This window comes from Parambassis ranga, chromosome 2 (assembly GCF_900634625.1).
Source record: "Parambassis ranga chromosome 2, fParRan2.1, whole genome shotgun sequence".
NCBI lineage: Eukaryota > Metazoa > Chordata > Actinopteri > Ambassidae > Parambassis > Parambassis ranga.
In genome coordinates, this window is record NC_041023.1 from 19,780,624 (window position 1) to 19,797,591 (window position 16,968).

General features: G+C 42.3%; 2 protein-coding genes across 2 annotated transcripts in view; one reads left to right on the forward strand and one right to left on the reverse strand.

Annotated features, from left to right (window-relative positions):
* Window positions 1-16,968, forward strand: part of gxylt1b (glucoside xylosyltransferase 1b) — a 61,374-nt gene that overhangs the window by 34,141 nt on the left and 10,265 nt on the right. The window lies entirely within an intron of this gene.
* The window catches only part of pdzrn4 (PDZ domain containing ring finger 4), a 28,066-nt gene continuing 14,807 nt past the window's right edge, over window positions 3,710-16,968 (reverse strand). The window contains exons 2-9 of the mRNA XM_028424910.1: window positions 13,675-13,943; window positions 12,587-12,689; window positions 8,793-8,891; window positions 7,428-7,490; window positions 6,027-6,128; window positions 5,717-5,842; window positions 4,357-5,412; window positions 3,710-4,282 (exon numbers count right to left, since the gene is read on the reverse strand). Of these exons, the coding sequence (XP_028280711.1) occupies window positions 3,710-4,282; window positions 4,357-5,412; window positions 5,717-5,842; window positions 6,027-6,128; window positions 7,428-7,490; window positions 8,793-8,891; window positions 12,587-12,689; window positions 13,675-13,943 (2,391 nt within the window). The remainder of the gene's footprint in view (window positions 4,283-4,356; window positions 5,413-5,716; window positions 5,843-6,026; window positions 6,129-7,427; window positions 7,491-8,792; window positions 8,892-12,586; window positions 12,690-13,674; window positions 13,944-16,968) is intronic.

Here is a 16,968-nt window from a genome sequence, read left to right on the forward strand (position 1 = left end):
GCACTGCAGGATGAAGTGGGTTAATGGAAGATGGATGGATCAAGCATGGAGAAAATCTCTGGATTGAGGAAAACATAGTTGACCATAAAAGTGAACACGTGCAAATCCCACCAGGATTAGCAGGATCCCACCTCGTCCCGGTTCACGAGGACGTCGAGGAAACGAGGACAACAAGTTCAAACGGTGGATTAAGGAAGCCATCGAAATCAGGAAGCGGGCCAATGGGACAGTGAACCGGGACGAGGAGACCTTTACACTGTCCCACACCTGGAACACTGTCCTGAGGAGACCAGACTGCTGTCCCACACCTGGGACACAGCGCTGAAGAAGCCGGACTACAGGTGGAGCTGTTCCCCTACTACCTGGAGTAGTGGGAGAATGGTGCCACAACCTGCATAAGATCAGCTGGCAGACATGTCACCGTAACATCATGTGACTTCTGAGGAAGACTGCAGGTAAAAAAACACAAAAAACACTGGTCTGATTAAAAGAATACTATCATAGTATGAAGAAATGTAATGAATGACAAATCAAAAATTCCTTCACAGTCATGACAGGCAGGCATGTTTGTCTATTCTGAGCTAATGTAGATGGTTGTAGATTCTACAACCTAGTACTTAACGATATCTGCCATATTAACACATTAAACGAGCAGCAGAGGCACTCTCCTGTTGCAGTCAGTCCTCCTTTGAACTGACCAATCAGCATCCATTAGCTGAATGTAACACACTGTGTTCAAAATGTTCTGATACGTAACTATCACGTAACTGTATTAAACAAAAAGAAAGTCCAGGGAGGATGTTCACCTCCATTTACTCTGTCATGAGAGCCCTCTATGTGAACTGCTATGTGAACTGGTACTGGTAATAGATATTGTGATGGCTGTCCCTAAATATAAAATACATCCAACATTTTTTTTTACATTATTTAACTAGCAAAACCCTGTCTGTGAGTCTTAAAACTTAAAACATGTTTTTCTTTTTAAGGACTGGTTTTCTGTGTTATCCTGAAGAAAAGGCTGCTCTCTGAGCAGGCTTACACCACAGAGCGATGGTGGTATCCTGTAATCTTGAAAGCCTGAAGCCTGTATGGAGCCAAAGCCTTAAAGCCTTAAAGCATTAAGTGACATATTTTGGTCATGTTTCATACATGTATGAAAATCCAAAGCTCCTCCTGTCGAATGAAACCACAATACCGCTGGTGCGCAGCAGACCGTCATTCAAACACATTCAATTATCTCTGTCATGCACATTGGGATTAATCATTCATAACACTAGCTTGATTCCTTATGCCACTTCTGTCATATAGATATAACTGGCTGGAGATGCTGTGAGAAAACTGGGTGCTTCGCTTATACCTGATTTAATATTATGCATAAAGGCCCCGGTGATGGGGATGCCAGACTGATGTCTCTCATTAATTCTTCAGTTCAGTGGGCTGTGGACAGACACTGCAGACTGACAGGGGGATGAGGAGACTTCTCTGCTGTTCTTAATGCTTTGAAATGGAAGTATAGTTTAGCTTTGATGCTCCCCTATCACTAAATGGACATGCAGCCCCCCCACTCCACACACACACTGTCAGTCAGTCATCCCGGTGTGAATACATGAATACTGTAAACTTGTAGTGACAGGCTAAATTACTGTGTGTGCTATTGAACCACAAAACATCAAAAATGCTTCATGATTTTTATGATTTTCACACGGATGTGTAGAAATGAAGATCAGGAGAGTCAGTGTGGTACAGCCCGGAGGCAGGCGTGGTGGATTTCCAGGTGCAGCAGTCATTCACTCATTAGATCCTTTCAAACAGCGTTCATCATTTTCTCAATATCATCGTCCACAAAGAGGCTATTTTTAGAGAGCAGCTGATTGCACAGTATCGATTAGCTGCAGCGTTCATCTCAAGATACTTCTTTCATTGTGGGATAAAACAGCGTGGCCGCCTTAGGTAGAGACGCACAAGCGCAATGAATCAAATAAGTATGCTAGAAGTGAAAACTTTTTCCTCACTGTGTCTCACTGTGTAACAACAGAAATAGAGACTTATAGAAACAATGACGCTTCCTGATTGCATCTTTTTAGGCACTACGTGTCATGTTTCTAATTCCTCATAGAACATGTGACCCTTCACAAGACGAAAACAAAGACATCCACCATGGCTAACAGTGGTTAATTTGACATCGATAATAAAATGCTGACCTTGCTGTCTATGCTAGCACTTTCTGTCCGTTTACATTACATTTAATAATTCAACCATGGCCTACATATGCAGGCCGGTCACGTGATACATTTCCTTTCTTTATAAAGTGTGAACTGTAGCTTCATGGAGGATTTACTGTATAAAGTAATGAGCTAATTAGCTAGCACTGTGAATTTCACTTTAGCCGTTATGTTTATTATCTTAAGAGGGTAAAGCAGTGAGGCAGGTGCAAGCAGGGTCTTTGGGATTTGATTGATTTTGAACCACCCTCATGTGGCCATTTGAGGAAGTGCAGATTTTAACTTCAGCTCTGTTTTTTAAACTTCCTCATAAAAACATATAACTTCAAAATATTCATATTGTAGCTGTGTTTTCGTTAGCTTAGCATGAGCTAACCAGTGTTGGCCACCGTAGGTTTTGTAGGGATATGATGTTGAGTGCAATCTGCAACGTCACCACTAGATGTCACTGAATTATACCCTGTGGTTCTTTAATGAGACATGGCAGTATGGCTAAAAGCTTGTGTATAAATTAATATATTGACAGTAAATACACTCTGGTGCTGAGAAAGATTACTGACTAGAAGAGAAAACGTCTTTTTTGTTCAAGCTTTTAAAATTATTAATAATCTTTTATTACAAACATCACCATCAACAAGTATTGAACTCAAGGCCTCTTCAATTCAATTTACAGTGAAAAGCAGCAGTTTGGAGTCAAAAGGCTGCAAATATATGATACATTGTCTAGACTTCATGTGAAACATTTATATCAGACAGAGCATAAAAATAATTTACAATAAATACAATAACAGTAAATAATATAAATATGAATTTAACATTTTCAACATAATGAACACATTTATTTATTTAAATAAGGGCTGAATGTTAGGTCAGTGTTTACATTAGTCAAGTATTCAGATACTTCAGGTCAGTGTTTTGACTAAGTTGAGGTAAAAATGCTCATGCATATGAGCTATGAGACGACCAATTTTCAGTGCTTCAGAATGAGTGCTGTATATTTTCTCAGACAACTCTTGACATTATCAACACAATATTTGAGAAGAGAACACAACAAGGTTTTCCTAAATTTCTCCATGTGCTGGTCTGGTACAGTGTGGGCTTTCAGTACAATCAAATCGTGTCCTGACACTGATGGTTTGGTGGAAACAAACATAAATAAGAAATTCAAATAAAACGCTCACAGTAAATTGACATTTAGTGTAAAAAAGTCCTTACAAAAAGTTACAAAGTGTGTAAAATATTGTATTTCCCCCATTATAAAACGCCACCTTGAACGAGGCAAGTGAAGTCGCTTCATGTCTAATGAAACTAAAGAAACGGGAGAGCATAGAGACACAATACGTAGTATACACAAAGTGTTGGTCCGGTCAGTTTTTGAGTCTGTGTGAACCAACATGCTACCAAAATCCAAACAGCCAGTGTAAAACAGTTCTGCTAATGATAAGAGGTGCTGTTGGAACATTCTGTGGTGGAGTGCTACAGAAGTCCTAAACTGTTGTGACGGAAAGGAAGGCGTTGTGTACTTTGGAGCCTTCTGGGACTCTGGCTCCGTGACTCATCAGCTCCTGAATTGTCATCCAATTGTCCAGGATCTTTTTGTTTCGTTTCTTCATCATCTTCTTGTGACTGAGCTCTAAGATATTGATCTCCTTCCTGCCCTCAGCTCCGCTCGCTGGTCCCTCCTTAAGACACTCGAGGCGGCTCTTCTGCATGAACTCCCTTCTCTTTCTCTGCTCCCTGGCCCTCGCCAAATGCTGCTTTCTCTCCTCTTTGCTCCAGTAGCGGCCCATCTTCATCTCACTCATGGCATCGTCATCTGTGGTCATGCCTCCGCTCCTCTCTTCTCTGATTCTAAGTGCACGCTCCCTCAGTATGCGGTCACGAGCGGGCCTCCGTGCAACGTAGCGAGTCCCGTCAGCACGAACTTTGACCTTCCATTCCAGACGGGGTTCCCCTGGGCGTCCGCTGCGGTGTCCTGGATCTCGGCAGACACTGAGAAGACTCAGCTGGCTCTGGGAATACTCCAGGGATGAGTGCTGCTGTAGCAGCTGCATGTAGCTCTAAGAGAGAGAGAGCAGTGTTAGCACAGAGGCACCTTACTCAAAGGCATCAGAGCAATAGATTTCTAACATACCTGAAGTTGCCTGGACCCCGCCTGACCATAATAGGGAGCTGTTTGGTAAGGAGAACCATATGGAAGCCCTCTCCTCGAGTCTCCGATTCTTCCTTTCTTCTCACACCTCTCGTCGTCTGCAGGCAGGGCAGGATCTGACTCAGATCTCGAGGGGTTGCTCTGATCAGGGCTGCTTGAGATGACTGGACCTGGATCTGCTGGTCTGCCACGACTGGCTGTGCCTTGGGGCTTGGGGATAGGGATCGGACTGGAGGGTGTGGAAGAGGCCAGTCTGAGGTTTTTCTGGTTGGTGATGCTGATGTGTCTCTGCAGAGAGTGATCAGGAGATCTCTCCATACCTAGCGGCGTTGACCTCGCGCTCTCCGCTGTGTTATAGGCACTGGAGCTGTCCTTCTCACGGATCTTATCGCTGTCCGACCTCTCTGGGTGTTCATGGATGTCGGCTAGCCTACCGTGCCGCTTGTGTCCATCTTTGGGGCTCCTTCCTGGCGAGCAAGGTGAGGGCTGTGCCTGCTCAACCTGGTGGGACTGCCGGAGCTGATGGGCCTGCATGATGCTCTGGCACTCCAACTCAATGCTGCGCAGCTCCTCATTTAGCATCCTCAACTCCTGCTCCACTCCTCCTTCTCCTCCTCCAAGTTCATCTACGCTATCCTCATCCCTTCTGTCTTGCTCAGTGAGGCTGCACTCTATACTGTGTCGAATGGAGTACACCCCACATTCACCCCCATTCCGGATTTGACACTTGAGCTCCAGAAGTTGCTGGAAGCGATTCTCCAACCCTAAAACTCCACCTCCACCTTGACGAATACTCACTACGCCTTCTTTGGTTGAGGGCAGTGTTCTTGCACCTCGGTTTTCTTGAGATGCCCCTCGTTTGTTGTGCGGATGCTCCGCTCGCCATCGATCCCTCAGGCAATGGGCTGGGCTCCTTCTGTGAAGTCTGGCCAGCAGGGGTTGATGTTCCGGACTGTCTGTGCTGCGTCCAAATCCGCTGTCTTGATTGTTGGAGGAACAGGTAGCCGTGTCGGTTGTCATTTCTTCTTCAGCTTGATTCTGGTATATAAAGAAAGGGTTTTGCAAAGAAGATGGAAGGGAACAAGGAGGTATACTATGAAATTTAATAAATATAGGACGATTCTTCCTCATCATAGCTCATGTCTAGATGCTGCAAGGCCTTTTGGGTAAAGGTAAGTTTTACAAAAATCCTGCACCATGTTTCCTCTTACTTCTTCCACTGCGTACTTTTGATCTCCTTCAACCCCTCCCAGCTCCCCTCTGTGGTTTCCTCTGGGGTTTTGTTTTGCACCTCCTGCCTCTTTGCTGCCTCTTGTTTTGATTTATTTCATTTAGTGTACACTCTCACCTCATCCCCCCTGTCAAAGCTGTGCTCCCTCTGCTTCCTCCTCTCTTCCAGGATCTCCATCTTGAGCTCCTCCACCAGCTCCTGTTGCTCATCATCCAGCCATCCGGCCTCTTCCTCTAGCTGTAATCACAACATCTTGTCAGAAACATGCCTCTCCGGTTTCATATGTGTTCGTGTGTGGAGGATCATGCCGACAGGAAAAAGAAAGGAAGAGACACTTTGGAGGCAGCTGTTTTTATTTGACATGACATGGGTTGTCAAGATGGGGCAGGAAAGCTGCGTAGGTGTGTGTGTGTGTGTTTACCTGGATTTCTGGTCTTGTCACTAGAAGTGTGATGTTCCTTGCTTCTTCACTTGACAACAAGGCGACAGCTTTCTCTCGATCTTGCACTTCACATCCATTTATCTGTACACCAGTAAAAAGATGTTCAAGTTAATGAGATGAGATGAAGCAAAAAGGGGGAAGTAACACAGCTGAATATTATCCCTTTTTTGCATGACACCACAAACGCTTTTTCCTCTTTGTCTACACACTTCCAAAAGCCACGGGAATCTGTAGCAGCCTGCACATTCAGTTAAAGAGAGTCAATTGTGAGGTACGTCGTCTCAACCTGCATGAGACTCCGCTCTCGCCACACCATCCAGACATACAATTAACTGTTCTTTGACAGGTGGCGTTCATCTTTTCCTCACTAGAGTAATGGGGCTGTCAGGAGAAGATAATAGGGCCAGGAGTACAGCAGGCCATGCTGCTCACAATCAGTCAGAGTGCTGGGAAGCAAACATGCTGCACTGAGAGAATGAGCACTACTTACAATTAATATGGGGAGACACTACTGAGGACAACTTCACTGAGATTTATGCATCTTTTTGTGCACTGTGGCATGTTTGTTTTGGACAATAATCTCATATTCTTAGGAGCAATGATACATCATGATCACAATAGGTGAGATTTCATTCATTAATCATCAATCCACTCTACATTTTGCTTCAGAATTTATATATTATATATAATCTTTTGCTGACATCAGCCTTCTGTGCACGTGAACAAAGAAGCAAAAAGCTCTTAAGTGGCAAACAGGTCTGCAGCCGTCAACACACCTTACAGACTGTGTGACTGCTGGATTGTGCAGAAATGTAAAGAAATAAAACATTAAGCTGGACTGTGTTACAAAAATTTAGCAATAAATGTGTTGCAGGCTACTCCTCATACCACTTAACGAGAGGCCCTTGGTCTCTCTCTCACAAACACACACACACACCTGAAGGCATTTATTGGTAAGCCTGAGGTCAAGAGTGCAAACCTCGGTTAATCCTGTTTTCCAGTTGGAAAACAATGGCCATAGAAATAAGCAAATAAAGAAAAAATAAACTTGTTTATGTTGCCAAAAATGCAATCAAATGTGGACATTTTTCTCCCCCATAACCCACAGTCTCTGACCTCCCATATATAGATGCTTCTGCATAATGAGACCGAGAGAGCTCCTAGAGATGATGTAGTGCCTGCGACTAAGGACTTTAATTTCCCTGCTAAAACGCGGTGATTAAATATACATATGCTTCCCCAGACTGGAGACACCAGCAGCTTGGATATTCCTTTTTTTTTAAAGAGCAGCTTGGAGGATTTAACAAAGGATTTCCAGGCAGGAATAAACACGTTCTGTGAGTTCATACTATAAGCTGGAGTCAATGCAGGGAGGCACACCTGTAGAATACGATCTCCTTCCTTGATGCGCCCGTCTCTCGCTGCTATGCTGTTCGGCTCCACCTGCGCAAAATAAGACAGAAATCAAAGATGACAGCCAGTCATTGTGCATCTCTAGATTATCCAGAAAAACACCACTGATGCACGTGCCGTCACCGGCTGCACTTTCATCTTCAATGTTGAATGTTTGATGCTGAAAAGAGAAGATTCTTTTTTTTCTTATTTTTCAGGCAGGATACAGGTGTGTTTTCACAGATCTTCCTCACTGGGTTGTATCACTTCTTGAGTTTTGTAGCACTAGCTGATGTAACATGTATTTACACCAACAGAATAAAGGACAATGACAGTCAGGAGCAGAAAAACAAGTAAAGACATTAGGGGGGTGCAGACATGAATCCATATTAGCTGAATGGAATCAACTGGAGCTACAGCAAGTTCCACTGAAGATCAAGAGATGTGGGGGGTAAAAAATAAAACTCAGGTGTCCTGATGTGGCATCATACACACATTTTAATGAGAGAAATTAGCATTTTTACTAAGCGTACAGAAATAGAGCTGTTCTGTCGATGTCTGTTGAGGTTCTGCAGGTGTTTTTATAGCCTGGTTTGAGAATAGGTCACACAGTGGTTCTATAAAGATCTAAATAAGCTGCATGTCTCTGTAAGTCATCCATTTGTGAGCTAATCCTCGTAGTAGCTCTTAATTTTCACCCCCTTGTCTTTGTGTTCCTAATGGGATTGAAACAGCACCTGCTAACATTTTACTAATTGAGTGCTTAAAGCCTTCATCCATTCAGAGTTATTTCAGAAAATGCTGCATTCATTTGTTTTCAGTATTTTTAATCAACAATTTTGCAGGAAAGGGTTTTATTTTGTTCTCTGTAATATCTTACAGTAAATGGCAGTTTGTGGGAAATAGGAGGATGTGGCTCAATGTTAATTAAAACCTTCAATTAAAACACGTTAGAGGAGGAGGAGTGGGAGAGGAATCGCATTTCAGACCTGACTTCCTCGCTGTTCATGCGTGGCTTGTGCTGATATTTGATTGGCAAACATTTTGCACTCCTTCCTCCCTTAATTCAGGCCCACTTGCTCGCTGCTTCCCTATGCAAAGATGGGAATTGATGTGGGACTTTATGGCAGTTTTTAATAGCTTCCTGCTAGAGAAGTAATGATAGGGTCTGAATGAACACTATGTTGTCTCGGATTTTAAGGCTATATGAGCAACTTCTGTCACATCGGCATGTAGCCGGGGTCAGGGATCGAACCGGCGACCTCACATTTAGAACACACCTCTTATTGGGCACCTTTGATTATCGGTGCGCTCCTTTAAAGACACAAACATTGATGTTACGTAAAGTCCTACTTGGCTAACGTAGATGCCGATGTCCTCCTCGTCGTCGGTCCTGTAGCATAACGTCAATCCAAGCTTTTCCTGGCTGTTCTGCCTACACAGCTCCACCTCCTGTAACACACAAACACCACCGATGAGTTAAGATATAAAGAAAAAGGGCCACCATTTCTACCATTCATAACCACCGTCCCCGTGTTTTAGCAGTATGTTGCTGCATTAACTGTCACAACAACACATCCATTGAGTTAATTAAACTAACTAACTACTAACTAAAAAAACTAAAACTTAAGAAATATGGCGTGTCAGCTTTGAATATCTGTTGATCCTTGATAAGTAAAACAAGGATCAGTAAATACAGGATCAGGCGAGCAAGAAGACACAATGCAGCTGGAAAATATACAACTGACATTAATATCATATGCAAAAATACACCAGTAGACACAAACATGTGATCAGTGTCACACTGAGCCCAGCAGGCGGTGACATACAGGTCCTGCTCTTTGATGGCTGTGATGCTGGTGTTTCACTCACTGGTTCCCTTCCCACAGGAAATTTCTCTCAAATTTAACTTGTCTCACCGGCGCCGCCTTCTTTTGATGTCTGCTGTGTATAAAGGTAATCACGTAAAAGATAACGCTGGGGGTAATCTTTATTAACCCCGCACTGCCAAATTCATTTCACCGCTGTGATGTTGTGGAAGGTGGAATGTTGGATAGAGCGTAGGGCAAAAAAAATAAGGGTGGTGGTGGTGGTGTTAGGGAGGGGGTAAGAATTAAACCCCAGCTCCCCCCTTTTTTGTGTCATGGGAAACCACGATAGCAGAGATTGACAGGGGAAGAAATTAATTTCTGTGGCATTTAACCCCCTGTGCAAACAGCCCTGACCTTCAAAGGTTGGAGTGTGTAAGGAGTTTATAATATTCTAACACCACGCGCTGCTCTCGGCTACCCAGACTTCTCAGCAGTTTAGTACACTGGCTGATTTTCATAAACCCTGACAGTGAAATAACAGCTGCACACAGCCAGAACAGACAGACACTATAACGCCTTAACGTCCATGCACGCTCTCCAGCTTTCAGTGGATTACTGGGTGCATGCAGCCGTGGGTACCAAAGCTATAGAGAGACTTGATTAGTGATGATTGGATCATAATCTGTGCCACCATGGAGTCTGAAGCGCATGGCACAAAACATTATTCAGCCTGGCTTACAATACTGCGTGCAACAATGGATGGAATTTATCATTGTAAGCTAACGGTGTGTGACTTCCCAGTTGGGTAAAACTGAATTTACCATGTTACAAGCCTGCAGGACAAATAAAGACATGTTTACAATAGATGGCATTCTGTCTTTCAGAGCTATATTAAACATCTGTTAATATTTCACTCTAATGCACACTTTACTGTTCGTTCATGTTCACTGGCTCTTTGTTTCCACAGAGAATGACAGCTGTCTGCCTTAGCTTTAGGGAGGAAACAGCGATCAGTATGTATCTGTATATATCCACATTTCCACTGGTTTCCATCTAATTTTAATGTATGTGTGATTTTTTTAGTAAGCAGATAAATTTAATTAAGAAAACTGAATACAGATAAAAATGAAAACAAATATCAATATTATTGATTATATATGATTATTTATCAACTTAATGACACATTTCAAGTGTATTTAAAATGTATTTTAATATTAATTTTATTGTATATTAACATTTTGGTCCTCCATAGATGATGCACAGTTCGGATTTTGAAACGGTAGGTTTTAAAAAGCGGTGTTTCCTATCTGATTTAGAACATTGAATTACAGTCAGATCTATCATTATGCTCAGCCTTTACTTTCAAATGTTATTGTGTTATGGTACATTTTACCCATTTTTAATGAATGTTTACTTTTGAGTTTAATAGTTCTTGGTCCATGTGAATACGTTCTGTGCCCTTGTGAAAATAAGCTTTGAGCTCTCACAGCCTTAAAGCTCAATAAGAGTCTTTGTTCTTGTACATCTGTTTTCCTACTGATATTTGTTTTTATCTTTGGTTTGAGATATTGAAAAGAAATCTGGTTTGGCACCTGTTGACAATCCTTAATTAAGACTCTAAAACTAATTTGGCAAATAAATGGCAGGCCGCTGCTACTTCAATAATATGAATAATTATTAATACTTATAATAAAATCTGACAATATTCAACATCACTTTACTCAGGAAGTGGGGAAAAATAAACAAATGAAACATTTTGAGCAACTCTTTGAATTGGTAACTGTAATTGAAAATGCTTGTTTTTTAACAATAGCAATCAAAGCCTTCATATCTAACTCTGCTATCTGTTAAACTCTGCTGTTACCTGGCAATATTATAAGCACGGTAGATTTGGCACAAAAAGAGAGAATTATGACAGTGAGTTTGAAGTGAAGCTAAACCTGTCAGTCAGAAGTAATGTTCCTGGGAATGGCAGCACCTATTCTGTTTCATCCAAGAGGAAAGCCATTCATGTTTCAGTTAGATACACATGGCTGGACAGAGGAAAGTGTGGACAGCTGATTTGGTGTGTCTGGCAGGTGGGGCGGGGGGTGGGGGGTTGGGGTAGAATATGTGTGTGTGTGATTCTGTAAAGTTGATCTTGTTCTGCTACTACTGCTACAACAACCCCCCCAACACACACACACAAACAGCAGACTCTTTCATCTAACCGCTGTCAGGTATGGCCACAGCTGGCAGCAGAGGAATCATAATGACCCACAATGCAGTTCAGTGAACCAGGAAGTGCTTATTAAACCACGGACAGTAGCAAATGTCACCCATCGCTGTCACCTGGCATGACCTGTAGGCTGACAGTCTGACTGGCATGATGCATTTGTCACAAAGGAGATGGTGGTGGGTGCTGACAATGAATATGAGACATGAAGCTACAACTGCATGCTGTTAGTCACTTTTTTAAATTATATACGCTGAATCACCACCTTAGCTATGAGGTGGCGTGTTAAACAAGCAGTGTGATCGGTTGCATGATCACCTGGAAACTAGTGCCTGCCCCTTCCATGCAGTACCACAAATGGCTGGCTCCAAAAGTGAATCAATCCCTATAGATCTCCATGTTTTAGAATGCCAAATGTTACAACATTTTTGTTCTCTATAGAAAAAGGGTTAAAGGTAAATTAAGCATGATTACATTAACAAACACTAGCCATGAGAAACACAGAATATTAAAGCAGAATTAAGAATCAGCTGCAAGTTGTTATTTTCCCACTCACGCATTGAGTGCCTGCTTTTTTCTACATGGCTTATTCATAATTTCTCTTCAGCTTGAAGTGGCTGTCTGAAAAGGTACATACTATTTCTGACAGACAGCTCGTGATGAAAGGGAAACTAACCGCCTGCGAATGAGACACTCCAGTAATTCAACAGGGAGCCTTTTTTACTGAAGGATTTTCTTTTAGTACAACAAAATATAAAGACTGGTCTTCCATCTTTAACCCAAGGACTCTGCTATTCTGCACAAAACAATCTAAAGAACAGATGCTGCTTTGACAAGAGGGCAACCAATTTTCTTGTTTTTTTTTTCCCTTTACTTGTATTTTTTTTTGTATTATGAGATTTGTGACACACACACATCTGTGCTTGCTGGCATTGGATTATCTCCAGGGTTAGTGGATGACAAACACAACCGTGGCCTCCTATCCCCAAAAGCCCATTGTAGTTACTATAGCTTATAAATACCACACACTGAGCAATGCCTCCGTGTGTGAGTATTATGACCATTTTGATACACAACATCATACTGTAGACGGTGGTAAATAGACAAAAGCAGAACCGTACCTCATACTCGTACTCCTCAGTCCTCTCCACCTCCGCTGGGGTGTTGGACATGTACTCTGGACATTCATAATACTCATGTTCCATGGTGTGTATGGAGTGACAGCTGGAGATGAAAGACAAGAATGAGTCACCATATGTTTTTTTTAGAAATTTCTCCATCAGTATGACAACAAAACATCAACAGAAGTCCAACTAAAGCAAGGTCGGGCCTGCAGTGTGATCAAAATCATGTTTTGACGATGGAGCAGCCAAAATTGGGTTATTGGTGTGGAGAGTAGAAAAACTTGCATCTCAGCATAAGAATCTTATCCTATCTGTGGAACACAGTGATGGTAGTGTCATGGCTTAGGCCGTTTTGCTAGTGCTTGCCAGTGAATTCTAATAAAAAATGTGAGGATGTAGCAATACAACAGCCACAACCACACAAGTCGTTTACAAAAGAATGGTTAAAGAAGGAAAAAGCTGATATTTTGGAGTAGCTAAAATTCCTCCAGACCATTAAAGGCATCTGAATTGCCTTTGTATTGGCTCCTTCTTGACTCTATGGAAGCATTCTTTGCATCATTCTGCATGTTTCCAGCTGTTGTTATTTTTGCTCGCCACATTACTCAAGAACGGGTGGGTTGAAGACTCCAAGCAAGCAATGCAGACATCAACTTTACCCCCTTGTAAAAGTCATGACCTCTGTAAATTGTCACTGTTACTGCCATCCAGCAATCGCTGACAGAGACGTGCAGATTTGTAGTTTTTATGAGACAAATTGATTTCATTTGTGGCCCAACAAAGCACTATAAATAGCCACAGAATGGATGTAGCATCAGAATGCCTGCTCTATCGGCCCATTGGCGTTTAATCGCCCAGCGAACGCTCCCATTAAACAAAATGGATGTAGCTCACCAAAGCAATTATTGCACTGGCCCTGCGTAATGATATAACAGAAGAGCAACCTCGGGGAGCTTCGGATTCATTTGGTGCTTTGCTTAACAACGTTTAGAGAATGAATATGTCATCTCAGTGTGTGCCGTTAACATTTAGATTTCATTAGAAAGCTAAGACTTTCATACAGAAACCCCCTCCGTCCCCCTCACCTGTCAGACAGCAGGAAGGGGCAGATGTCGGGAACGGGTGGGGTGGCAGGCCGGAGCTTAGCCAGCGCCATGATGTGCTCAAAGGTGATGTCCGTTTGGGTGCAGACGTCAACCACGCACACATCCTGCGGTGCGCCTGTGTGATTATGAACAACAGCGGCGGCAGCTCTGGGGGTGCGCCGGAGAACCTGGACGACAATGGGGTCTCGCCTGATGGCGGCTGCCACCGCCTCATCATGTTCGGCCTTGGAGAAGTCACGCCCGTTGACCTGAGGGAAAACAAAGAGCCTCATGAGATGTCTGATGGAGAAAATGGAGCATAGAGTGGACATATAAAAAGGTTCCGAGCCTTTCTGTAACCTTCATTTCTCCAGGGAAGACATGTCAGTCATGCATATGTGGGAAACGAGTTTTATATTCACAATAGAACCTTTACACACCTCTCCACTTAGGCTTCAAATAATGCATCTACCAGCAGGTTCAGGTTCAGATATTCTACCTGCTGAGCAGTCATTTAAAAATATCTGTGAGCTCACAGACACATTCACAGACTGTATAATGTACTGCAGCAATGTTTTTAATGGGCTCATTTAAGCTCGTTGTCTTTCCCAACCGTATTGTTTTTCACATGGACCAAACTCAGATGCATTATTTACATTAAATTCCAACCATTAAGCCCATTAAATATGGAATAATAATACAGCTTTTAGCAAATGAGGTGCAGAGTGAAGACCTCGCTCCACTGGGAACACCAGTTTTAGCAACTACTTAATTCACACGAAGGTTTTCTCACACGGGAATCCGATGAGAACAGATGTGATAGCATAGGACATCACGCTGACAGCTGTCAATGTTAAAACACATACGCATGTATGCGATGTGTGGCAATGTGCACCCAATTATATGCTCTCACACTACCTTAACCATTGCTAAAGATCATTTTCAGGCTGCCAAGCCCTGAAACTGATTGCTCCTATTGATTTTGGATATCTGAAATGTGCCTGTCAAAGGCTTAAAATATGAAATCACATACATGTTTATCAGTCAAACATCTTAGATACTTGAAAAAAATGTGTGTGTACCTCCTGAACTCTTACATGCTCACATCTGTTGACATTTTTAGGACTGACAGAAGTTGAGAAACTACAGACCATCTACCAGCTGTGACCTTTATCATAGCTTTCCTCTATCCCACCAGATTATAGAAGGAAGTTCCACAATATTTTCCAGTTGTAATGAGGTCCAGATGGACACATTAATCTCCAATCAGTGGGAGATGCTCTGGAAGGCAGGAAGTGGTTGTACGGCTACACCTGCCAGTGTGTTTACCTGATGTTGTTCATCTCTTCAATCTGCCCGCTGATGAGCTAACTGGGAGCTGATTAATAGCCAGCAGATGTGACAAAGACCGGGGATAATGGCTTAGAACGCTTGGTTTGGTGTGCACCACACATCATATACACTAAATATAACGCATTAGGCATAATTACAGATGAAGAGATGAAAAGAGGTGGGAAACTCAGATAATTGAGATGTGGATTGTGTATTTTCTGATCAACAATTTTGAAAACAATGGTTTTCTAATAATAATATCAATGTACTCTTGCAAAGGTTTTGTCCCCACGGGAATCTCAGAGCTGCTGAGACATATATGTAGCTGTGTAGTATCAAACAGTAATTCCATTTTGATTACTAGATCCCATTCTCATTACTCTGCGATCAAGATGATAAAGACACAATATCACCTCATTACATCACCCATGAAACCTCCAGGAAGACACTTATAATAGTCTGAGTCCACGAAGGCCCATAGGGACAGCTGTAATGAACCAAGAATCTCATGCCGCCTTCATATCCCTCTCAAGTTAAAGGTTATCATTGCCAATAAAAATAGCTCCCAGTTGCCCTAAACCAAAGCTTCATGTCTGTCCAACATTCTTTCCTAAAGGTCAAGGGTTCAAAGTGGTTTGGGAGGAATGGATATACTGTAGCATATGTGTGTGTTTGTGTGTGTGTGTTCAAACATTGATCTCTAGCTAACAGTAAAAATGTCATCTACTTGTCCAAAGACACAATGGTAAAAAAAAAATAACATAAATGTAATACATGCGGTGCACAGTAGTCAGTCCAATAAGGCAGCAGTACAAAAGAGCTAGGCTGAATCAAAAGTCAACGTCGGAAACAAGGTCACAAACAAAATCAATCCAAACAACAGGCTCGGTCATTGGAAAATAATGCTGGAACGCTCGGAACAAACACACAAAATGCTCTGGCAAAGAGTGAGGGAAGACAAACACCTGAAATACTCAAGGGAAGGGAAGACAATCAGACAGGTGAAACACATTATGGCAGAGACCTGCGGGCGGGACAGCAAGAGGAATACACAGGAGAACAAGTCTTTCAAAATAAAACAGGAAATTACCAAAACAAACCACCAAATACAAATAATACCAAAATAACCAGGAAAAAATACAATTAGCCTAAAAGCAAGAAACCAAGGATTTAATAGAAAACAAGAACAACAGGATGGTGACAGCTCCGCCACATGAAACCTGAGTAAGAGTGATAATTATTGCCAACATTCATGCTCATGAGTGTCAGCTTGTGCTGTTTTTGTAGCTATTTTCAGTGTATAAGTGTGTTCGCTTTGTCAACTACGGCAACATGCGGTGCACTAATAATAGTCTAAAAGCCTGAACAGCTTCTCACCCCTGGTGGCTGCCATCTTGGCTTTCTGGCAGAAGTGGATTGATGAACAGTCAACACCACACCAAACAGATGCACACCAAAGTGTGTAAACTAATGCACTTTTACACATTAATTGGCTTGATTTGTAATGATGCTAACTCTCCAATATATGTGAATTTAGCTACTGGCTATATTATACCACATTGATAGTAACAAATGACACCATCACAATGTATTCTGATTGACCTCAAATGTAAAAATGTGGATAAACTCATCTTCAGCTGGCTAATTGTAGCAACATGTCAGTCACTAGTCTCAGGTAAAAGCTATTAATACACTATTTTGCTGCCTATAATGCACCCATTACACACATCATTGACCATGAGGGGGTGTTTACTGGCTGTTGTGTCTGAAGCTTTCAATAGAAGTCAGCCTTTAATGTGTCACATGGTTTTATCATGTAGCTGCTAAGATGGCTAAATGTTGTTTGCGCCTTTGAATGCAAACAGGTATGACAAGAAAGGTGCAAAGATAAGGGTGTGTGTGTGTGTGTGTGTGTGTGTGTGTGTGTGTGTAGCTGTACCTGTGAATGTTTGTTGCATAGAG